The 25051-nt window shown below is 44.3% G+C and overlaps 1 protein-coding gene across 1 annotated transcript in view; it reads right to left on the reverse strand.

Moving 5' to 3' along the window:
- Positions 1-25051, reverse strand: part of LOC126473783 (RISC-loading complex subunit tarbp2-like) — a 128234-nt gene that overhangs the window by 87749 nt on the left and 15434 nt on the right. Inside the window, exon 4 of the mRNA XM_050101052.1 lies at positions 11441-11601. Coding sequence (XP_049957009.1) covers positions 11441-11601 — 161 coding nt within the window. The remainder of the gene's footprint in view (positions 1-11440; positions 11602-25051) is intronic.

The following is a 25051-nucleotide window of genomic DNA, read 5'->3' on the forward strand; positions in this document are numbered from 1 at the left end:
ACAATGTTGCAAACAGTGCTAACGTATAACCAATGTCCACTTGTTAACTACGATATGGAATAGCACATAACACTTATAATGTGAACAAAACACAGTACTGTAATACAGCAGTTGAATCCATAAGAAATAAGTTTATGCTGTTGTTGTGGTCTTCAGTGCAGTGACTGGTTTGATGCAGCTCTCCATGCTACTCTATCCTGTGCAAGCTTCTTCGTCTCCCAGTACCTGCTGCAACCTACATCCTTCTGAATCTGCTTAGTGTATTCATCTCCCTCTACGATTTTTACCCTCCATGCTGCCTTCCAATACTAAATTGGTGATCCCTTAATGCCTCAGAACATGTCCTATCAACTGATCCCTTCTTCTAGTTAAGTTGTGCCAGAAATTTCTCTTCTCCCCAATTCTATTCAATACCTCCCCATTAGTTATGTGGTCTACCCATCTAATCTTCAGCATTCTTCTGTAGCACCACATTTCAAGAGCTTCTATTCTCCTTTTGTCCAAACTATTTAACGTCCATGTTTCACTTCCATACATGGCTACACTCGACACGAATACTTTCAGAAATGACTTCCTGACATTTAAATCTATACTCAATGTTAACAAATTTCTCTTCTTCAGAAATGCTTTCCTTGCCATTGCCAGTATACATTTTATATCCTCACTATTTCGGCCATCATCAGTTATTTGGCTCCCCAAAGAGCAAAACTCTTACTACTTTAAGTGTCTCATTTCCTAATCTAATTCCCTCAGCATCGCCTGATTTAATTCAACCACATTCCATTATCCTTGTTTTGCTTTTGTTGATGTTCATCTTGTATCCTCCTTTCAAGACACTGTCCATTCCGCTTTCTGTTCAACTGCTCTTCCAGGTCCTTTGCTCTGTCTGACAGAATTACAATGTCATTGGCAAACCTCAAAGTTTTTATTTCTTCTCTAAAGATTTTAATTCTTCTCCGAATTTTTCTTTTGTTTCCTTAACTGCTAGCTCAATATACAGATTGAATAACATCGGGGATAAGCTACAACCCTGTCACACTACTTTCCCAACCACTGCTTCCCTTTCATGCCCCTCAACTCTTATAACTGCCATCTGGTTTCTGTACAAATTGTAAATAGCCATTCACTCCCTGTATTTGACCCCTGCCACCTTCAGAATTTAAAAGAAAGTATTCCAGTTGACATTGGCAAAAGCTTTCTATAAGTCTACAAACGCTAGAAACGTAGGTTTGCCTTTCTTTAATCTATTTTCTAAGATAAGTCGTAGGGTCAGTATTGCCTCACATGTTCCAACATTTCTGTGGAAACCAACATGATTTTCCCAGAGGTCGGCTTCTAACAGTTTTTCCTTTCGTCTGTGAAGAATTCGTGTCAGTATTTTGCAGTCATCAACACCTGCTTTCTTTGGGATTGGAACTATTATATTCTTCTTGAAGTCTGAGGGTATTTCACCTGTCTCATACATCTTGCTCACCAGATGGTAGAGTTTTGTCAGGGCTGGTTCTCCTGAGGCTATCAGTAGTTCTAATGGAATGTTGTCTACTCCCAGGACCTTGTTTTGACTTAGATTTTTCAGTGCTCTGTCAAATTCTTCACGTAGTATCATATCTCCCATTTCATTTCCATCTACATGCTCTTCCATTTCCAGAATATTGTCCTCACATACATTGCCCTTGTATAGACCCTCTATATACTCCTTCCACATTTCTGTTTTCCCTTCTTTGTTTAGAACTGGGTTTCCATGTGAGCTCTTGATATTCATACAAGTGGTTCTCTTCTCTCCAAAGGTCTCTTTAATTTTCCTGTAGGCAGTATCTATCTTACCCCTAGTGATATATGCCTCTACATCCTTACATTTGTCCTCTAGCCATCCCTGCTTAGCCATTTTGCACTTCCTGTCGATCTCATTTTTGAAATGTTTGTATTCCTTTTTGCCTGTTTCATTCACTGCATTTTTATATGTTCTCCTTTCATCAATTAAATTCAATATTTCTTCTGTTACGCAAGGATTTCTACCAGCCCTCATCTTGTTACCTACTTGATCCTCTGCTACCTTCACTATTTCGTCTCTCAAAGCTACCCATTCTTCATCTATTGTATTTCTTTCCCCAATCTTATCAATCGTTCCCTAATGCTCCCCCTGAAACTCTCTACAACCTCTGGTACTGTCAGTTTATCCACATCCCATCTCCTTAAATTCCCACCTTTTTGCAGTTTCTTCAGTTTTAATATCCAGTTCATAACCAATAGATTGTTGTCAGAGTCCACATCTGCCCCTGGAAAAGTTTTACAATTTAAAACCTGGTTCCTAAATCTCTGTCTTACCATTACATAACCTATCTGAAACCTTCAAGTATCTCCAGGCCTGTTCCATGTATAGAACCTCCTTTCAGATTCTTGAACCAAGTGTTAGCTATGATTAAGTTATGCTCTGAGCAAAATTCTACCAGGTGGCTTCCTCTTTCATTCCTTATCCCCATTCCATATTCACCTACTACATTTTCTTCTCTTCCTTTTTCTACTATCAAATAGCAGTCACCCATAACTATTAAATTTTCGTCTCCCTTAACTATCTGAATAATTTCTTTTGTCTCGTCATACATTACACCAATCTCTTCACCATCTGCGGAGCTAATTGGCATATAAACTTTTACTACTGTGGTAGATGTGGGCTTCATGTCTATCTTGGCCACAATAATGTGGTCACCACGCTGTTTGTAGTAGCTTACCCACACTCCTATTTTTTATTCATTATTAAACCTACTCCTGCATTACCCCAATTTGATTTTGTATTTATAACCCTACTAAGTTTATATTATTATCAAAAACATTGAAACACTGACTGAAGATCCAGGTCTAGGAGCAGAATAGAGTGGAAATATTGCTCAAAGAGTGGCTAACAATTAACTACTCAATATATTAATCACAACATTCATAAGCTTTAGAAAATTCTCAAAAACATACTTTTCTGTCACACAGATATACAATTAAACAAGGGAACAACTGTTTTTGAATAAGGATTCCACTATCAAAAGTTTATAAGAATCTCAAATTCAGCTTCTAATTCACGATATAGTATTTTCAGTGCTGTGTAAGATCCATAAGGAAGAGGTCCCAGTACACCCCATCCAGTGCAATATACACCACCAAAAATAGTTTTGCATCACCTTGGTTCCAAGAGTTCTGGAACATGTACAGAAAATTGAAATTGAGGTCAACATAAACATCATTTCCACCCTTTTTAATGCTCATGAAAACTACACATTGCATGTTGTACCACCATACAGCGAGACCTTCAGAGGTGGTGGTCCATATTGCTGTACACATAAGTACCTCTAATACCCAGCAGCACATCCTCTTGCACTGAAGCATTCCTCTATTCGTCGTGGCATACTATCCGTAAGTTCATCAAGGCGCTGTTGGTCCAGATTGTCCCCCTCCTCAACAGGCAATTTGGCGTAGATCCCTCAGAGTGGTTGGTGGGTCGCCCATAAACAGCCCTTTCCAAGTCATCCCAGGCAAGTTCGATAGGATTCATGTTTGGAGAACATGCTGACCACTCTAGTCGAGCGATGACGTTATCCTGAAGGAAGTCATTCACAAGATCTGCACCACAGGGGTGGGAATTGTCGTACATGAAGACAAATGCCTCGTCAATATGCTGCCGACATGTTTGCACTATTGGTTGGAGGATGGTATTCATGTATCGTACAGCCATTACGGCACCTTCCATGAACACCGGCAGCGTACGTCGGCCTCACATAATGCCACCTAAAACAGCAGGGAACCTCCACTTTGCTGCACTCGCTGGACAGTGTGTCTAAGACGTTCAGTCTAACCGGGTTGCCTTCAAGCACGTCTCTGACAATTGCCCAGTTGAAGGCATATGCGACACTGATCGGCGAAGAGAACGTGATGGCAATCTTGAGCAGTCCATTCGGCACGTTGTTGGGCCTCTCTGTATCGCGCTGCATGGCTGCCAGAGATGTCGCGAGTGAAGCTGTGCAGAGGTGCTGCTAATGCATGGTTGTTTACATCTTTGGGTGGGTTTAGTGACATCTCTGAACTGTCAAACCGACTGTGTCTGTGATACAATATTCACAGTCAACATCTGTCTTCAGGAGTTCTGGGAACCGGGGTGATGCAAAACTTTTTTTTTTTGATGTGTGTATAAAGGGCATTCAAATGAAACGCAGTCACTAGTGTAAAGTAAAGATAACAGTTTTATTAATTCAAAAACGTAATTATACACAATACACATACTCAAAAATAGTTGCCAAAACTCTTGGCACGTTTATCCCATTGCCACGCTAGTCGGTCGATTCCATCCTTGAAGAAGCCAGTAGGCTGCTGTCTTATCCAGGCCTGGACCCAGTCATACATATCATCGTGCATTATGGTGTGGGTGGTGCCTATGCTAATACGCAGTAACTGATGGATCTCTCACACAGTGATTCTGCGGTTGTCCAAGACTAAAGCATTCACTTCCACAACCACTTCTGGTGTGATGACATGACGAGCCTGTACAGGACGAGCATCGTCTGCCAATGACTTGCGCCCCTCAAGGAATCACTTGTGCCATTCCACAACACTTTAACAACTCAGATTGTATTCACTCAGCCTTCACTCGTCAATACATTTGACAGTCTGCAACTCCCTCCACTGGCAAAAATTGAATCACTCCTGCTTACTTGCCTGCATGTTTGGTAGTAGACGATAAATTTTGTGACCACCTTCTCTTTGGTGTGAAACCACATTGGCGCTATGCAACACCAAACTGTGTGCACGTGTCAGTCTCTCTACCAATAGATGACGCCACCATACCCGCAGTTATGTGGTGCCACTTTACGTGTAAGGCAAAGGTACACGCACTGACCAGGTTTCATTTGAATGAACCACATTGGAGCCCCGACATATTACCTAGCAAAATATTTGGCTTCGCCTCTGAGCCATTTGGCAGGAAAATATGAATCACTTTTGAAACTCAGGAGATTTTATACAATGACTGAAGACTTTGTGGCTCGAGCCAGTTGTATTAGTGAGTTTCGACGTGGTTTCTTTGTTCACACAAGTACCTCCGGTGGTGTCATAACTACTTATAGGAATTAAGTTGGATGAGGACATCTTAAATCTATTCAAACATTTGCTTTCCTCAGCTTACATTTTATTTAAAGAACAATATTTTGAACAAACTGACAAGTGTTGCTATGGGCTACCATAGTAGCTAACCTTTCTATTGAAGATTTCGAGGAAAAAGCATTTCAATCAGTAGTACTGAAGCCTACATGTTTCTGGGATGACACCTTTGTATTTTGGCCACATGGAGCAGCAATGCATTTCTGGAACACGAACTCCCTGCATCCGAGCATTTGCTTCACCATGGAAGTGGAGGAAAATAGACACCCCCTATTCTTCGGTGTCTTGGTCTGCAGAAAAGAAGATAGTTCCTTGGGTCACAGTGTGTTTCGTAAACCAACTCTCACTGGCCTAAATCTATGAGCTACGAGCTGCCATCACCCATCTCAACACAATGGTGTGTTAAGGCCTCTCAATCATAGCGCAGGAGTTATCTCAGATGCATGGAGCTTACTCTGATAAACCTGTACACACTAAAGCTCAAGAACAGCCAGAATAAACAGAGCTCCAAGACGATGTTTTTTTTTACCTTATGTCGGTGGCATGACCTTTAAGATTGACAGGCTGTTGAAGAAACATCAAATAAAATGTGTCTTCTACCCTCTAGCACGAGTGCAAACTATGCTGGGTTCTGTTAAAGACAACCTAGGGTTAAAGAGACCAGGGACATATAAAATCCCGTGCCAGTGTGGGCTATCATAAATTGGTCAGATGTGTTGCACAATTAAGGACAGATGAACTGAACCTTGGTGTCACAACAGACAGGACCAGCCAGAAAAGTCTTCGTCCACTCCACATACTGGGACCCCCATCATTAAATTATCCGTCAAAATACATATAAGTTACGACCTGATCAACAGAGACATGGGATTTCAACTCAGCAAGGTATGGAAATCAGCACTGGCAGTACTAAGGGATCTTCGATCACAGACAAACGAATTCGAGTCAACACAGATGGAGAATCAGAGTCTGCACATTTAAGCTGAGTGCCAACACTGCCTGTACGCAAGCTCGGCTACAATTTGCAGCCACCCTATTACCACATCATGAAAGTGACGGTCATGACCAGTTTCTCAAGCTGCGGGCAGTAGATGTCACCCTGCCCTATGATCTGTCTATGAGGACATTATAGCCCCACCCCTTGGCACCTGCGTTTTTCTAGCGAGTCAGCATATGTATTGGTGGGCCATTGCAGTAATACACAATTAAGTACCTAAAGATGACAAGCAGCTGTTATGTTGAAATATTGTACAGCTTTCACTACATTATCCGACACAATACCCACGAACCAATGAAGTAGTATGAATTTGTGTAGCACTCACAAATGTTTGAAAATACAAATGCATCAATATAAGCACAAACCTTGACACAATCAATGAAAGATTATGTAAAAATGAAAAGAACAACAGAGTGCAGAACCCAGAATTTCAAGTTGGACCTGTCCTACAAGTAAATGAATGTCTAAAATGCACATTTTTTTACTTAGCCGAATTCTTAAATTTTTTCACATTGGCATGCCAGACATGAACACTGCAGAATGTGTTTATTACAGTCAAAATAGCAAAAAATCCTGAACAGCCACAAAACCTAATTGTCTCCTTGGGCATTCCATATTAAAACATTGTTTAAGTTGAGGTACCAGTATCAAATAGGACTAATGGAGGCTATCGAAAGTATACACAGGAGGTCAGCACAAATTGTCACAGTACCCAGAGACAGTGGCCTTATATGTGCAAGTTGTTTTTGTGTGAATGCATGTGCGTTCTCTACTTCGAAAGAAGCACTTTGTCCGAAGCTTTAATATTTTAGCAGTCAATTTCATTGTGACTGTCTGCGACAACTCCTCCTGTATGTAGTGAGCAGCTCTGTCCTTTCCATATTGTTGTAAATTTCTATACTATAATTCATTTGAGCACAACAACATAACTACTCTTTACTGGCAATTTATCTTCACTGGACTTAACATTAGATGTGAGTGTCATGCTTAACGATGACAATCAGTTTCAAATAAAACAGGATTTCCTGCCATCAGTGGATGCATATCCACCTCTTCCAGTTTCCAATTAAACTTTGCAAAGGGAGCTGCATTGAATGGACATATGGATTCAGGTATCTTACAAAAACCCATTGCTACCACTATTTCCAATATGCTGACCTCTATCCACAATTTTGTGTTTATAAGTGCTTGTTGTAATTACCCTGAATCATCCTCTCTGTCAAGTTCATTTGCAGTGTTATGTAGAAAGTACTGATGTTATCTTGGCAGGAGAGAAATTTCTCACTACTCAAACAATGAAGTACGAGATGAAATGTGGTAATACAGCCCATTACTGTTTGTGTTGCATTTCACCTCAAGAAATGTGTAGTGCTGCAAATCAATGTGGGATTATGCAAAAAAAACAGTCATTCCAAAGACGAAGATAACACAGAAATGAACAAGTGGGAACTGTAATTAAAATACCACCACTAATGATATTTTATATTCTTCTTCTTCTTCTTCTTCTTCTTCTTCTTGTTTTGTCTACCTGAGGACCATGTTAATTCAAGTCAACTTCGTCTCTTCTGATCTTTCTCCTTGTCGAATATTCTTTCATTCTCATACTTTGCAACATCCATCGCTCTTCTGCCCATGGTTATATTGATCTGGGTCTAGTTCAGCCCTCAAAACCTGTGAAAGCCCGAATTTTTTAAATTTATAATCATTGTGTTGTACATCTCTTGTTCCTGTATTTTGAATTCTTCTAAATCCCTCTGTACCTCTTGGGTCCAGCATATTCCGGTTCTCTTGTTCACCAGAAACTATCATTTGCTGTGCTAACCTCCCATGGACCATTCTAAGGATGTGTCTGAAAAACATGCTCATTCTCTGATTTTGTCAAAGATTCTCTCTATCTTGGCATACAATTCTTCGTTCACTTGTCTTCTAAACTAACCATCTTCTGTTCTTCGAGGTCCCAATATCCTCCTGAGAATCTTCCATTCCACCAGTTCTAGTCTCATTAAGTACTTTCATTCTTACTAGGTCACAACTCTCTGCTGCATATAAGGCTTTAGGATGGATCATTGTCTGGTACTGTCTCAGTTTTGTACTGATTGAATCATTCTTCTTATTGTTGCTGACCTTATTTACTTTGTATGCTCATTTTGTTTATTCGTGCTTCCATTGCTTCTTTTTCTCTTAGCCCAGTTTCTATTGATACTCCCACATATTTAAACCTCTACACCTTCCAAAGTTTCCCTCCTCCTACTATCATCCACCCAGGAGCCGCCTTAATCTATGTCATATACTACGTCTTCTTGATAAAGATCTACAGGCCTGCTTTAATTGCTTGTCTCTCTAGTTGCATGATTTTGACAATATCACAATACCATCTGCGAATGTTAGTGGTCTATCCATATTCCTTTTCTCACCCCCCCCCCCCCCCCCCCCAATTGTATTCCACCCACTCCTTTCATTTCTCATTGCCAAACAATCATCACCTTATCAAGCACACAGTCTCAATCCAGTTTTAATCTTTAATCTCTAAGACCTTCTAAAGACTTCATCTGAAGTTTACATTGGATATTGTGTTACTTAGAGTCTGTTTAATCAGTTCACCGAATCTTCAATCCAAACTAATCTCCTCTAAAATTTGGAACAATGTTCGTCTATCTCATGAATATTAAGCTTTCTTAAAGTCTATAAATGCATGAACGAAAATTTTTCATCTCTGCTTTTGATACATGATTACCAGTTTCAGATTTAAAATTTGTTCTGCGCATAATCTTCTCTTTCTGAAGCCTCTTTAGTACTCACCAATTTGTGGATTTTGTTGCTTATCTACTCTCTTCAGCAATGCTTTTACTGGCCACTAGTATTAATGATCTTCCTCTGCAGTTCCCAGGCTCCGATTTATCTCCTTTTTGTGTACAGGATGTATTAGTGTTAATGTTCATCCTTTTGGAAGTTGCTGTTCTTTCCAAATTTTACTTCCAGTTTGTATCAGTTCGACGACTGTATTCTCATTCGCATACTTCAAGAGTTCTTCCCTATGAGCTTTATTATTCTTCAGGGTATTTATGATGCTCTTATCATCATCAACGGTTGGTGATTCCAAGTAAGGGTGTAATTCCTTTTCATAGCTGACAGTATCATAGGGTGCTTTTGTTCAGGAGCTCTTCAAACTATATTAATAAAATGAAATATGTTTGGTGACAAACTGCACACTTTCTTGTAATTCCACGGATGGATTTAAAATATCTTTAAAAACAAGTTCAATAATGGTAAAGTAACTTTCCATACTATGGCCAGACAAATGAAGTCTTTAAAAACACATTTAAATATTTTATTGGGAATAGGAAGTTTATACTGACGTTTTTGGCCAAATAATTAGTCAGAGCAACAATTTTATCTGTCCGATACAAAACTTTAAACATGTGTGTCATATATAAGCTCAGTTCTTGTTTGTGGTTAACTTCTTTGCAAACAGCCCCCATTTGTGGATAGGTTTCTTAACAAAAAGACAATGACATAAAGCTCATTAAAGATGGTGCTAGTTATCTGGCTGATCCCGTTGATGCAGCCACCAGTCCAATATCCTGATCGTGGCAGTCATCCATGCTCTTAGTACAAATGCCTTGTGCTCAATAAATAATAAACCTTATTCCAATGGGAAGCACAATAGTAACCAGCAAAACTACAATAGCTGTGACCCTTTAGTTCCACAGGCTCTTCTACAACCCATCAAGCTGTTGGATGCTTTCACACATTAACCTTACTCCTCTGAGATGCTGCAGATAAATCAATATGACACTGGCATGACAACTCTGAACTCTGACACTTTTTTAAAAATCTGAAATCTTGTTAGGTAACAGGGTTCTAGGTTTGGATAATTTATCCCCAGATAATGAAGTTTTTAGATTTGACCCTGTAATACAAACCTCTCTAGGAAATGTAAGACTGACAATGGCAAATGGAGGACGGAATAACAAGAATATTATGAAAAGGATAGATTGCTACTCACCATATAGTGGAGATGCGAGTCACAGATATGCACAACAAAAATATTGTCAAACAAATAAGCTTTCGGTCAAATACGCTTTCATCAGAATTACGCGCGCACGCGCGCGCACACACACACAAACGCGCACGCGCGCCCACACACACACACACACACACACACACACACACACACACACACGCGCGCCCACACACACACACACACACACACACACACACACACACGCGCGCGCCCACACACACACACACACTCTCTCTGAATTGTAAGTTTAATTATATTTTATAACAATAATTCATAAACTTGATTTTTTTACGCTGATTTATAATCTGTGGAGCCTGCCACTTCTGTGCAATATTGTCGAGTCCAGTCTTGAGTCAAAGGAAGTGTCCAGATAGTCTGGATCTGCAATGAAGTCAGTCTGCAATAAGTGGGTATGTAAAAGTTTGTCAAGCTTTATTTTACAAGGGTCATTCAATTGGTCTGGGAAAAAACTGTTAGTAGGGCAAGGTTGATACTTTTATGGCTCTAAGTTGACATCACTGGGATGAGCCCTGACCAGCTGATGTGTCAACATTCGTTTGCTTGTGCCTTTGTCCCGCAGTTTTCGCAAGGTCGGCACGGTTACGGTCAGATTTGGTGTGGTTAATTGAAGGGGTGGCTGGATGCCCTTCCTGTCACCACCCTGTACCCCCCGCCCCCTCATCCCCCTTACAGTCCTGATTTAGTACCTAGTGATTTCCTTTTGTTTGGTGCACTGAAGGAGGCATTACATAGGAAAAGGTTCCAGGACAACGAGGACGTGAAAAAGTTTGTGAGAAATTGGTTCAAATGTCGAGATAAAGATTTCTTTGCATCCGGAATAAAAAAGCTTGTCCCATTGGAACAAGTACATAAATGTTCAAGGGGATTGTGTTGAAAAGTAGAAAAAGTATTGCTTTGAAAAAAATAAACACTTTTTTCTCCAGATTAATTTGTTTCTTTAATTACTGAATGATCCTCGTGTAATATAGTGAAGATAAAACCAGAGTCAAGTGTATGCCATTCCTTTAATTAGACTACTGCAGTTATGTTCCTTCATGTGTGATGAAGCTATTTGGAATGTAAGAGGCAAAAATCATCAATGTCACTTCTACAACAATGGAGAAAATGTAAAGTGACATTCAACTACAAACAGTTCCAATATTTTGTGTTATGCTTTGAAAGTAAGTTAGTAGCCAAAGTTACCTTTCAACAACATATTTAAACATTTTGTACTACAAAGTTTCGACACCAGTATTTATTTGGGGCAACAAGATGCAACTTACCCACTGCCACAAAATCTCTGACACTGCACATCATGTGAAAATGAGGCATATGTGAAGGGCCTTGAGCGTTTACTAAATTGTATACAGGAAGAGGCCAATGCTTAGCTACACAAAACTCTTGGAGTCTTCCAACCATATTTACATTTGCTGGTCTTCCTGATCTGAAAATTAAAACAATAAATAAATATTGCATTTCTATAATCTCACACAAAATCCCAAAAAATGTTTAAGTTTTTTCCGTTTAGGATAAAACACGAACTCAAAAAATTTCAAAGAATATAACGAAAATCTACTCACCAAATGATGGCAGGATAACACACATACAAAAATATTAAAATCTGCAAGCTTTTGGAGCCAGTGAGATTGATGGGTGAAGAAAAAGGACTGGCGAGGCCTTGAATGTACCAAACAGCCCAATTCAAAAGCAAATTTCTTAGGGCATCACCTCCAATCTAGATACTCTCAATCCCTATATATAAAAAACAACTCACTAGTACACCTCTTGTCACTCAGTGTTATTGTTTTCACGAATGTATTAATCAGCTACTTCAACAAGTATATGACTTCCTAATTCAAGCCCTGAAATGAGGTCCATTCTGTCATATTTTTCTCACCACACCTAGAACAGCTTTTCATCATCCTCTCAATCTCTGCAATATACTTTCAGACCCTATGCTCCTGCTGCACATATTTTTCTCCCCTACGTGCGCTGCCTCTGTGACTGCCCCCACTAGAAGACTTGCCCCTTGCACCCTCTTACCATCACCTACACCGATCAATCAGCAAATTACGACCACCGACCTTCTATCAATAGAAACCCATCCAGGCGACGGCAGTGTCACCTGCCGAGGAATGACTTGCTAGTCAAGACAAATGCGTGGTTCTTGTAGTATCAGCGAGTATGCAGGCAATGTGTAAAAAGCGGAAGGCACACTATCTTGAGTTTGATCAAGGACAGAGTGTGATGGCCCACAGGCTCAGCATGAGCATCTCTCAAACTGCACACCTTGTCAGGTGTTCGACGAGTGCTGTGACGAGCGTTTTCAGCATGTAGCAACACCATGGTGAGACCACATCCAGACATCGTGAGGTTGAGCGGCCATGTCATAGGCTGGGCAGACTGGTAAAACAGGACAGGAGGCAAACTGTGGCAGAACTAACATCCGACTTTAAATCTGGGCACAGTACAAGTGTGTCTGAACACACAGTGCACCTAACACCCCCAATGACGGCCTCTGCATCCGACAACCCACGCACATCCCAATGTTAACACCACGACTTTGGCAACCACTACTGAAATTGGCACGTGACCATCGGCACTGGATATTGGCGCAGTGGCAGAGTGCTACACAGTTTGATGAATCCTGATACCTCCTTCGTCATGCCATCATCTTCCAGTAGAACAGCTCCTTGACACCTGTACTGTGGGATGGAGACAGGCTGGCAGTGGCTCCATTATGCTCTGTGAAACAGTCACATGGGCATCCATGGGTCCACTGGAGCTCTTGCAAGGCACCACGATGGCAGACCATGTACACCCATTTGTGATGATCATGTTACCCGCCAGCAGTGAAATTTTTTAACAAGATAATGTGCCATGTGACAAGAAGACGAGTGTTATGGATGGTTCGAGAAACAGTGGTGAATTCCCATTGCTGTGCTGTCCCATCTCACCAGAGCTGAACACAATCCAACACATCTCTGATGTGATTGGACACTGCGTCAGAGCTTATCGGCCCACCTTCCCGGAATTTGAGGGAATTAGATGCCGTGTGTGTGTGTGTGTGTGTGTGTGTGTGTGTGTGTGTAGATGTGGTTGCCAATTCCCTCCAGCAACCATACCAACCTCGCAAATGGCAAAACATATACTATCAAAGGGAGAGCTACCTGTGAAATAACATGTTGAATACCAGCTCTTACATAAGCACTGTTCGGCCTACTACAAACGATTTGTTTTCAAAGCTCTATATTTTCTAATATATTACAAGCACAAATATGAGTGATGTATGAATGGAGCCATAAGCTCACCAAGTGCGCATTTTGCACTCTAGAAACTTCCTACAATTGTACCCTTTGAACACAAAACACACATCCAAGCAGCACTCAAATTTGTTACATACCTTATGCAGCAACATCCTATCAATGGTCATCACAGCACACAGTGATTGACAACCCACTCATAATTTACTAAAATGGCCGATAACTCAGACAGCAAACATAAATTAGAGTGTAAGTGGTTAAAAAAAGGCCCTCTGTCAGGAAATGGCAAACCGTCAAAGGTTGAGGACAATGAGCAGAAAGTAGTGGCGGATCACCACTTAACAAATGGTGATAGCTAAAAAGACAGTATCCAATGTTCAACCTAGTGAAAATGATCTCCTCAGGGCAAGAGGGCCAAGAGCAGGCCAGCCAAGCTGCTGGGGGTTGTTTAATCCCCGAGAGTTTGTTCCCACGACAGGAAGACCAATGGTCACGCAAAAGTGACACCACCTGATGACAGACAGCAACACAGAGATAATCAGAGGGAATTGAAGTACTAGCAGGCCAAGATAGGAGGACTGCAGCCTTGGCAGCAGTGTCAGCGGCCTTGTTTCCTGTCAGTCTGATGTGACCAGGGACCCACAAAAACAGCACAATGGCTCCATCAAGAGTGAGCAAGTGAAAGTTTTCCTGGACCCGTTCCACTAAGGATGGACAGTGTAAGCCCACAGAGTCTCTGAAGGGCACAGAGAGTGAGTCTGAGCGAATGACAATTGAAAAGCCTGTGTCACCAATGTACTGCATGGCCTGATACAGAGCGATGAGCCCCACTAATAACTGAGCAGTGTTCCGGAAGCAGATCCCAAAAATTGTCAGTGCCAATGACAAAGGCACACCTAACACCATGGTCAGCCTGAGAGCTGTCAGTGTACACAAAGGTATTATCACGAAGTTCCGTGTGAAGATCGAGAAACTTACAGTGATAGAACGAGTCTGGAGTAGTGTCCTTAGGAAATGAATGAAGGCCAAGGTGAACACGAGCAGCCACATGAAGCCAAGGCTGTAAAGGGTTCACACCCATTAGGAAAGTGGCAGGTAGCATCTGTTTTGTGATGGAAAAGCAAAGCCACTGTCGATGCCCCACACGTAAAGATGCTCAAGACAATGCCGAAGACACTACTCGAGGGGACAAGTCTGTGGAGAACTGCAATAGACCACAAAATCCCCAACAGAAAGGGAGCCGGAGATGCCTGGCTGGAGACAGGCCATAAAAGGTTAATGGCTACAGGAAAGAGAACGACACTTAGCATGGTTGGCTGAGGCACAATATTTTCCTGCATAAAGGGTCCAACAAGGCAGAACCCTCACTGAACACTGTCTTTTAAAAATTCCTGAAGAAAACGGGACAGGCGGCCTCAGAAGCCCCACGTGTAGAGACTACGGAGGACAACAGAAGTTGTAGGCTTTCTCCAAATCAAAACACATGGCCACATTTCCACAGAAAACCAGTCATGATGTGGGTTGACTAAGTGACGAGATGGTTAACAGCAGAACAGTGTGCTCGAAATACACATTTGCAGTGGTTAGTAAATTGCGAGACTCTAGCCACCATACCAGCCAGGCACGAATCACACATGTCAGCACCTCGCAAACACAGCTGGTGAGAGCATGGGGCGGAAGCTAGAAGGAAGGCGTTTGTCCTTACTGGGCTTAGGTATGGGTATGACTGGCTTCATGCCAGTATCTGGGAAACGTGCCCTCTGCCAAGATGCAATTGTACATTTGAAGGAGAAAATGCTTGCCCCTACAGAAAGGTGCTGCAACATCTGAATGTGAACATCGTCTGGCCCTGGGGCAGAGGATGAGGATGAAGTGAGAACATGATCTAGCTTCTTACTGTAATAGTGGCACGTTTCTGAGAAGAGAAGGTTATCGCCTACACCTCCTCCACTTCTGATGGAGGAAGGCAGGGTGATAGTGTGTGGAGCTTGAAATCTCTACAAAATAGCGGCCCAAAGTATGGAGATAGCAATTGGGTCCATAATGACATCATCTGCCGGAAAATGGGGAATGGACCTGGGTCCCAGATAGCTGTCAGAGATTGTCCCACATGATGGAAGAGGGAGTGGAACTGTTAAAAGAACTAGTAAATGAAACCCAGCTAGCTTTTTTGCTTTCCAGAAGAACGCGACGACACTGCACATGCAACTGTTTATAACGACTGCAGTTCATCTTCATAGGATGACGGTTAAAAACCAGGAGAGCACATCTCCATGCACGAATTATGTCACACCACGCCTCAGTCCACCAACGTACCGTGACACGGTGTGGTAAAAATGAAGTGCGAGGAATAGAATGTTCTACAGCTGTAAGGATAACATTCAAAGATAGTCTATCCGGACACCACAACTAGGGGAAGGTTGTTCAACGAAGATTGCCAGGGAGGAGTAAAGCCTCCTGCTAGCCTTAGAAAACTGCCAGTTCAGTGTGCACGTAGGTGGAGTAGGAGTCAGCAAACTGACAGCACACAGGATATGGTTGCTGGAGTACATGTCACAGAGAATGGACCACTTAAAATGGGCAAGTGGGCAGTGCAGAATGAGAGGTCCAAATGGGAAGAGGTGTGCATGGAGTCTGAATGGAACATGTGTGCTCCCGTGTTAAGACAAATGAGGTTAAGTTGAGTGATAAGGTCAGCCAAGAGGGCATCTCTCTAACAGGTTCTGGAAGAGCCCCAAATTGGATGGTGTGCATAAAAGTCACAAAGCAGCAGAAAGGCATGATGGAGTTGCCCAATACGGTGGAGGAAGTCTGTCTGGTGACACTGAAGATGGATGGATGTAAACAATACAAAAGGAAGGTGAAGTGAGGAAGGAAAATGCAGAGTGCAACAACTTGAAACTGGACAGTCAGGGAGATGGTTTGACTACGAATGTCATTCAAGATGAACAGCATGACTCCCCCATGAGACAGAATGCTGCCCCAGGGGGAAGGTCAAAGCAGATCAGAAAGAAATGCGAGAGATCAAAGCGATGGTGAAGACGGAATGTTGTTTCCTGGAGAAAGAGGAAAAGTGGATGCTGCAATTCCAAGTGCAGCAGTAATTCCTCCTCATTACATCTAAGATTGCAAACGATCAACTAGAGGATAGTCGTGACAGGGAAAGGGGAGGAGGGAAAAAAATGAAGGAATGTATTCTCAGTGACTGCTGAGTTGGTCGGTTTAAAGGCGGGAGAAGGGACCTAACTACTAGGTCATCAGTCCCTTGTTCCTAATAAAACAATGCCACAAGTGTGAGAATAAAACAGACAAAACATATAACACAAAACAGAAAGAAAGGAAAAGCCACAACAACGAAGGGAAGGCAACAAACACTAAAAGAAACAAAAGAGGACAAGAAAATAATAGAGACGCTAGAAACAGAAGAGATGAAAGCACATTACAATGGCTGGCCACCCACGAAAATAAAAAGGGAAAGCCAGCCACTCAGCAGCACATTAAAACCGCCACCCTAAAAGCACTAGGGTGGAGGACACAGGGGGACAAAGGATATGTGCTAAAACCAACATAGAAGTATAAAATCCACTCTCATGGATAAAACGTAAAACTAAAGCTGCTGTGGAGGCATTGTCACCCAACACCGAAGGCAGGGTGCTGGGAAATTTAAAAGTCTGTCACAGAGTGGCTAAAAGTTGGCAGTCCAGCAAGAGGTGGACAACTGTCATTTGGGAGCCATAGTGACACTGAGGTGGGTCCTTGCGATGGAGTAGGTAACCATGCGTTAGCCACGTATGGCCAATGTGGAGCTGGCAGAGGACAACTGATTCCCTGTGAGAGGCCTGCATGTAAGACTTCCACACATTCATAGTCTCCTTAATGACACACAGTTTGTTGTGCGTGCTGTTATGCCATTCCGTCTCCCAAAGCCGGAAAACCCTGTGGTGTAAGAAAGAACGCACATCAGCTTTGGAGATGCCTATCTCCAGAAGCGGTTTCCACATCACCTGTTTGGCCAGCCTGTCAGCAAGTTCGTTGCCAGGGATTCTGACGTGTCCTGGGGTCCACACAAACACCACAGAATGGTGGGACTGTTCCAGGGCAGAGATGGACTCCTGAATGGAGGCTACCAGACGGTGGCGAGGGTAACATTGGTCGATAGCTTGTACGCTGCTCAATGAGTCAGTACACAGGAGAAATGACTCGCCAGGGCATGAGCACGAGATATGGCCGCCAGCTCTGCAGTGAAAACACTGCACCCAACTGGCAAGGAGTGCTGCTCACTATGTCTTCCATGAACATATGCGAAGCCTATGTGACCATCAGACATTGTGCCATTGGTGTATACCGCTTCAGAGGCCCAAAACATGTCAAGAATCTAGAGGAAGTGACTGACAGTGGAGAGCGGTGGGGTTAACAGAGTCCTCAGAGCCATGCAGAAGGTCCAGATGAAGCTGCGGCCGAGGCGTACACCATGGAGGCGTACGTGACCAGACCGCAAGTAGAGGTGTAAAGGGAAGGACACCAGTTTGGAGAGAAGGGACCGCACGTGAACCACAATCGTTAGCCCCAATCTGGGCCACCGATGCGGCAGATGCACTGCTGCGGGCAGGAAAAGGAGACTGTAATTCAGATGCTCAGGGCAGCTATGAATGTGTGCTGTGTAACTGGCGAGCAGTTGTGCACGTCTGATCTGCAGTGGAGGGACACCAGCCTCCACCAGTACACTGGTCACCGGACTCGTCCTACAAGCTCCTGTCGCCAATCGAACCCCACAGTGGTGCACAGGATCGAGTAAATGCAATGCTAAAGGCACTGCCGAATCATAAACCACACTCCCATAGTCAATTCAGGATTGGACAAGGGCTCTGTAGAGCTGCAGCAGCATACAGCAATCTGCATCCCAATTGGTGTTTCTCAGGCAACGGAGGGCATTGAGGTGCTGCCAGCACTTCTGCTTAAGCTGACCAAGATGAAGGAGCCAAGTCAATAAAGTGTCGAAAACCAGTCCTAGGAATTGATACGTCTCCACTACAGTGAGTGGATTGTCATTACGGTAACGTGCGGGTTCCAGATAAACGGTATGATGCCAACAGAAGTGCATGACTGACGACTTTGTGGCTGAAAACTGGAAGCCTTTAATGGTCACTAAAAATAGAGAGACACTCAATACAGAGCCCTGCGGGACTCCGTTCTCCTGGATACGGATGGAACTATGGGAGTCACCAACTTGGACATGGAAAGTACAGAGCGACAGGAAGTTTTCGATAAAAATCGGGAGTGGTCCCCGGAGACCCTACTCATACCTTGTCGCAAGGATATGATGTCACCAAGTCATGTCATATGCTTTACGGAAGTTAAAAAGGATGGCAATCAGATGCTGTCTGGAAAAGGTCGTGTGGATGGCAGACTCAATGGACACGAGATTACCAATGGTAGAGCGACCCTGGCGGAAGCCACCCTGACATGGAGCCAGCAAGCCACGTGACTCCAGGACCCAACCCAACCGCCGACATACCATAGATTCCAGCAGCTTACAAAAAACGTTGGTGAGGCTGATGTCCCAATAACTATCCACATCAAGCGGGTTTTTACCAGGTTTGAGCACAAGAATGATGGTGCTCTCCCATAATTGCAATGGACAGATGCCGTCAGACCAGAGCCAGTTGTAGGTGAAGAGAAGATGTCGCTTGTAGTCAGATGAGAGATGTTTAATCACCTACACCGCATGTAGTGAATGACAGGACTTTCCCTTCCAGCCTCCGTTTGCGTGTGCAAAAGGCTGGGAGGGGGGGTGGGGGGGGGGGGGGGGGGGGGGTGTAGTTCTCCAACGCAGAGGCTCAAGCAAAGTGCTCATCAATCGCATTTGCGTCGGTACATAACTCGCCATTTGAACACCGGGGACAGCTGTTGGTTCCTGGTACCTGAAAAGATGTTTGATCTTTGCCCAGACTTAGGAAAGTGATGTGTGGCACTCAATGGTGGAGATGCATATCTCCCAACACTCCTTCTTCCGCTGTCTGATAAGTTAGCGAACATTGGCACTGAGCCATTTAAAGGCTATGAGTTGCTCCAAGGAAGGGTGCCACTTATGCCGCTGTTGAACTAGCCGACGCTCCTTAATTGCTTCAGCACCTTCCAGTGACCACCAAGGGACTGCCTTACACCTCGGGCACACAGAAGAGCAAGGGATCACATTTTCTTCCGCAGAAACTATTGTGCTAGTCACCTGCTCAACCAACAAATCGACGTTACCACGTGGGGGAGATTCAGTGGTGACAGCAGACGTGAAAGTTCTCCAGTCTGCCTTGTTCAAAGCCCATCTGGGCAGGCGACCGAGTGTCTGATGCTGGGGCAGTGACAGGAAGATGGGGAAGTGGTCACTACCACACAGGTCATCATGTGCTCTCCAGTGGATAGATGCGAGAAGTCCTGGGCTGCAAATTGATAAATCAATGGCCAAGTAACTACCATGAGCCACACTGAAAAGTGTGGCAGCCCCAGTATTTAAGAGGCAGAGGTCGAATTGTGACAGTGAAGTTTCGACATTCTGCCTTGGCCAGTAAGCACGGTACCACCCCAAAAAAATGGGCATTAAAATTTCCCAGAAGTAGGAAAGGTTTAGGGAGTTGATCAATCGGTGCAGCTAATACATTCAGGGGTAGTGCACCATCTGGAGGAAGATATACATTGCAGACAGTTATTCCCTGCGTCGTTCTTATTCTGACAGCCACAACTTCAAGACAGGTTTGAAGGGGCACATGTTCACTACCGACCGAGTTTAGGTGATAAACATAAACTCCACCTGACACTCAATTATAGTCACTACGGTTCCTGTAATATTCCCTACAGCCACGGAGGGCAGGGGTCCGCATTGCTAGGAACCAGGTTTCCTGGAGGACAATGCAGATAGCAGGTGTAAAGCTTAACAGTTGCCGCAGCTCAGCCAGGAGGGGGAAAAAACCGCCGCAATTCCACTGGAGGGTGATGATATGAGACTGGGACATGACACATTCGATGAGGCTGTTTGCGTCTCAGTCACCTGCTGCCACCGATTTATTGCCTGAGCAGTCTATATCCTTTGTGTCGGCGTGTCTGGCAAGACCTAGGTCCTCAGCGGACGCCAAAATCTCCATCCCATCCTCAGCCGCAGAGCTTGTAGGTAGCGGTGGTGTAGGTGCCATCGCAAATTCCTTGGTCTTCGTGCTTTTCATTTTGGATTTCTCTCGCTGCTCCTTGGGTTTCCCTGGATGGAAGGACTTCACTGGCTCAATCTCTGGGACTGAGGATGAGCGTGAAGCTCTACAACCAGCTGCTTTTGGGCTCTTCAGCCACTGGCAGGGGTTGTCTTTCCCACTAGAAGAAACCTGGGAGGGAGTGACCCAAGGGACCCCTTCCTAGCGAGAGAAGCCAAAGAAGACTTATGCTTCTCCGGCTTAGAAGTGGGGACGGACATCCCCAACATTTGAGGAGGGGGGGGGGGGGGGGGTGTTGCTCCCGAAAGGGGTGGTGCAGGAGGAACAGGGAGGGAAGTGCTCCCCACCATCAAGGGGGCAGGTGTAGTCTTCCGGCTCTGAGGGGTGACCTAGATTGGCGGAGCTGATGGTGCCACAACTGCTGTAGTGGCAGCTTAAGATGATGTCATATGCACAGGATGAAGGCATTCAAATTTTCACTTAGCCTCAGTGTAGGTCAGTCAGTCCAGGGTCTTGTACTCCATGATTTTCCTTTCTTTCTGGAGAGTCCTGGAGTCAGGCGAGAAGGCAAATGGTGCTCTCCGCAGTTGACACAGATGGGAGGCGGAGCACAGGGAGTATTGAGATGTGATGGGTGTTCGCAATCTCAGCATGTGACGCTGGAAGTACAGCAGGAAGACATATGGCCCTACTTCCAGCACTTAAAGCACCGCATCGGGGGAGGGATATAGGGCTTTACATCACACCAGTAGACCATCACCTTGACCTTCTCGGGCAACGTATCACCCTCAAAGGCCAAGATGAAGGCACCGGTGGCAACCTGATTATCCTTCTGACCCCGGTGGACACGCTGGACGAAATGTACACCTCACTGCTCTGAATTGGCACGCAGCTCATCCTCGGACTGCATAAGAAGGTCTCTGTGAAATATGATACCCTGGACCATATTTAAGCTCTTATGCTGTGTGATGGATATAGAAACATCCCCTAGCTTGTCACAAGCGAGTAACTCCCATGACTGTGCAGAGGATGCTGTTTTGATCAAGACTGACCCAGATCTCATTTTGGACAAACCCTCCACACCCCCTTAACTTGTCCCCTAAATGCTCAACAAAAAACTGAGGCTTCATCATCAAGAAAGATTCCCCATCAGCTCTCTAACATACAAGGTACCATGGCGAATAAGATCCGCAGCCGTCCTTAGCCTGACGATCCTCCCATGGAGTGGCCAGGGAGGGGAACGATTTGGGATCATACTTCTGTGTGTTGAATTGAGCTCGTGATTGCTTAGAGACTGCTGGTGTTTCACCATTGACGGATTACGCTTCATCGCATGTCATCCGTCCTGATGCCACTCACTCCGACCAAAGGCCCTTCCCATGGGCGCCACCCAGACCCAGCAAAGGCCACCTGGCAGGTTGGCCATTGCGGGGAGTCCCGATGCCCCACGGGGATGGGCATCTATCCCTTGGCATATGTAGGGAGTTAACGGCGCAGGCATCAGCAGAGCGATCCCTGTGTTGTCAGGGGCTACAACCAACAGGGTACATGGTGGCCCCACCACACGCACTGGCTACCGTGCTGGATATAAGGTGCAAAGAAGTCCATGGTCATCGTCAAGGCAGAAATCGACACTGCTTAGTGCATGGTGGAAAATACACCCCAGAAGGTGTCCTCGCCCAAGAGCTGGAAAATGGACAGGACTGCAATGCGACAACAAGAAAGTAGGCTAAAAATCTCAATGCACAATGGACAAGATGCACCTTGTAAGGTGCCCTTCCCCAATTGGCTCGCTCTTTGGGAAAATTTTGAAGAACAGAGGTCAAACCCTCGAGGGGATCATCACACAAAGGCCGAAACATGTGGAACTCCTTTTAGTCACCTCGTACGACAGGCAGGAATACCTCGGGCCTATTCTAACCCCTGGACCCATAGGGGATGGTTGTTGAGTGCCAGCCTTCAAAGACTCACTGCTACGGAGTGCAGAAGCTAGAGGATCACTTTCCACGAGATCTACAGAGGCATCGGCATTCTCCCTCTGTCGGTCTGCAGCATCCAGGGCAGAAAAATGGTTGGCAATGCACACCGGTGACACTGAAGTCGGCTGGGTGAGGGTATCACATGTCAAAACCACTAAAGAAGATCGTTGAGTCGGGGAAGGAGAAGACCATTCGTTTTAGTTTGATTTCTTAGAGCCTTTGCGAGTGGCAGATGACAGTTCAGATGTTCGTTGGCTGGAGGGACATAAAGTCTTTGAAGAGGTATTCCTTCTGTCCTTGCCGGCCAGCCGGTTGTGTAGCACGTGACTTCACCCCATGAGGTGAAAGTCTGCTGGCTTGTTGCACAGTCGGAGGAAGAGGAGACTGAGATCTACTGTGACACTGGATGACTTTACAACCATGGTGCTGAATTTGAGGTTGCATATCTGCTATGTCCATTGTGGAGCGAGATGTAGCAAGAACAGCACTGTAAGTGCCAGATGTTAAATTCATGGTTTCCGACTAGCCAACAACTTGAGTGACGGGGTATGGCACTTTCTCCTTCACTTGGATCTCCTGGATGGCCCACTCATTGAGATACATGGGACAATATCAGGAGGAGGCTGCGTGGTTGCCATTGCAATTGATACAGCAGGGAGGAAGATGGAGACAATCGCCCTCATTAGCATCCCAACCACCGGTTACACATATGACCAGGTGTCGACAGGACATTTGAGTTTAGTAACAATGTCACTGGTAGCAGTGCATTGGGTCTGACAGTAATAACTTCAGAGCCTGCTTTGATCTTTGATGGAATCATTACTCTATGAAATGCGAGAAAAAGAGTTCATGTGGGCACTAAAGATGCAGCTACCTTTTTCGTCACCCGATGGGCTGGAATGACACTCCAATGAGAGAGGTACACTTGAATTTCTGCCTCAGTCAGAGCATCTAGCGACCCTAGTGTAAATAACAGCATGCAAGGACTTCAGCATTCGATGCGCCTCAACATGAACAAGATAGCTATTAAGGAGCAAAGCTGCAAGCAACTGTTATGCTTAAGAATCAGTGTAGTCTCCAAAAGCAAAATGCCATTGTGCAAACAAGAGAAGGATTTCACAGGGCCAGCAATTTGATCAACACTTTTCTCAATAAGAAATGGACTTACTGTTGCAAAGGAATGGCCTCCTTCAGCAACTGTGGGGCAGCTGGGAGGGTCTTTGAATCATTGGCCTCATTCTGTTTATATTTAGTAGTCACAGACAATGATGAAGGTGATTGGCTCATTTAGAGACTATCACCCATTATCGCCAGGATCTTTGTTGGTATGCTCCTTCCAACTGAGGGTACCCACTCAGAGTGGGGTGCATCTGACTTACGTGATTGTTCACACCTCAGGTGACACCTCCCAAACATCTGACAGAGGGACAAATTGGCAATTTGCAAAAGTAACAGCTGAAGCAGTCACCCCTTCCTTGGACCTGCCCTGTACCAGGAGGTACGTGGGAACCCTACCTGTAAACCGGGAGTTGGGAATGAAGCATTACCCAATCACCTATTACGCGTCATACGTGTTGGCCAGCCTTCAGTAGCACACAGGGAGGAAGAAGAAGAAGAGAAAAAAAAGAGGAAATTCAAACACCAAATTGGAGGAAGAATAGGAGAAGGGGGAAAGAAGAAAGAAAAAACATGGAGAGACTGTTCCAATGTCAGGCTACTGAAAATACAGAACACATTCCCAAGAACATCCCAGACATGTTCCCAAAGGAAGGGGAAAAAGAATAACAAGAGGCTAGACATGCAGCATGGAAGGGGAAAGGTGCTACAAAAGCTTGGGCCCCATGGTAGCCAAGCACGAACCCACCTAAGGGTGACAAGCCCCTTGGGGTGCCAAAGGAAAAGTCACAAAGCATTAAGTCAGGTGACTAGGGTGAGGGAGGGGCAAAGGAACAGAGCCTCATCATCTTCACCAATACACTCAATCCAGGGATGCAGAAGTTAGTCATTCAGGTAGCAACAAACATTTATGCTCCAATGGAGGACGAGTAAGGGGGGTGCATCTGGTTGGAAGATTTAATTCTCGGAATCAGCAGTTACTTGTGGTTTTGTAGTAATGTATGAGGTACCTGTGACAGACACTTCCACAGAAGAAAAATAGCCTATACAGCTTTGTCCACAACACTGCACAGGTAACTTTAACCTTCAGCACATCTCAATATGCGCAACAATTTCATGAGGATTATCAGTACCACACTCTCATATTTGCTGATTAATTGTTACAGATAAATGGAAGGTTGCTTCAGCTCTGAGATGAAATGTTGATCCTGTAGCTTTGTCACCATTTTGTCAAGGTAATGACAACTGGTGGACACAAAGCATCAATCATATTTGTGTATGTGATATTTTGTAAAATACAGAACTTTGAAAATGAATGACTTACTTATAGAAACACTGTATTT

Source organism: Schistocerca serialis, chromosome 4, assembly GCF_023864345.2.
Source record: "Schistocerca serialis cubense isolate TAMUIC-IGC-003099 chromosome 4, iqSchSeri2.2, whole genome shotgun sequence".
NCBI classification, from domain to species: Eukaryota; Metazoa; Arthropoda; class Insecta; order Orthoptera; family Acrididae; genus Schistocerca; species Schistocerca serialis.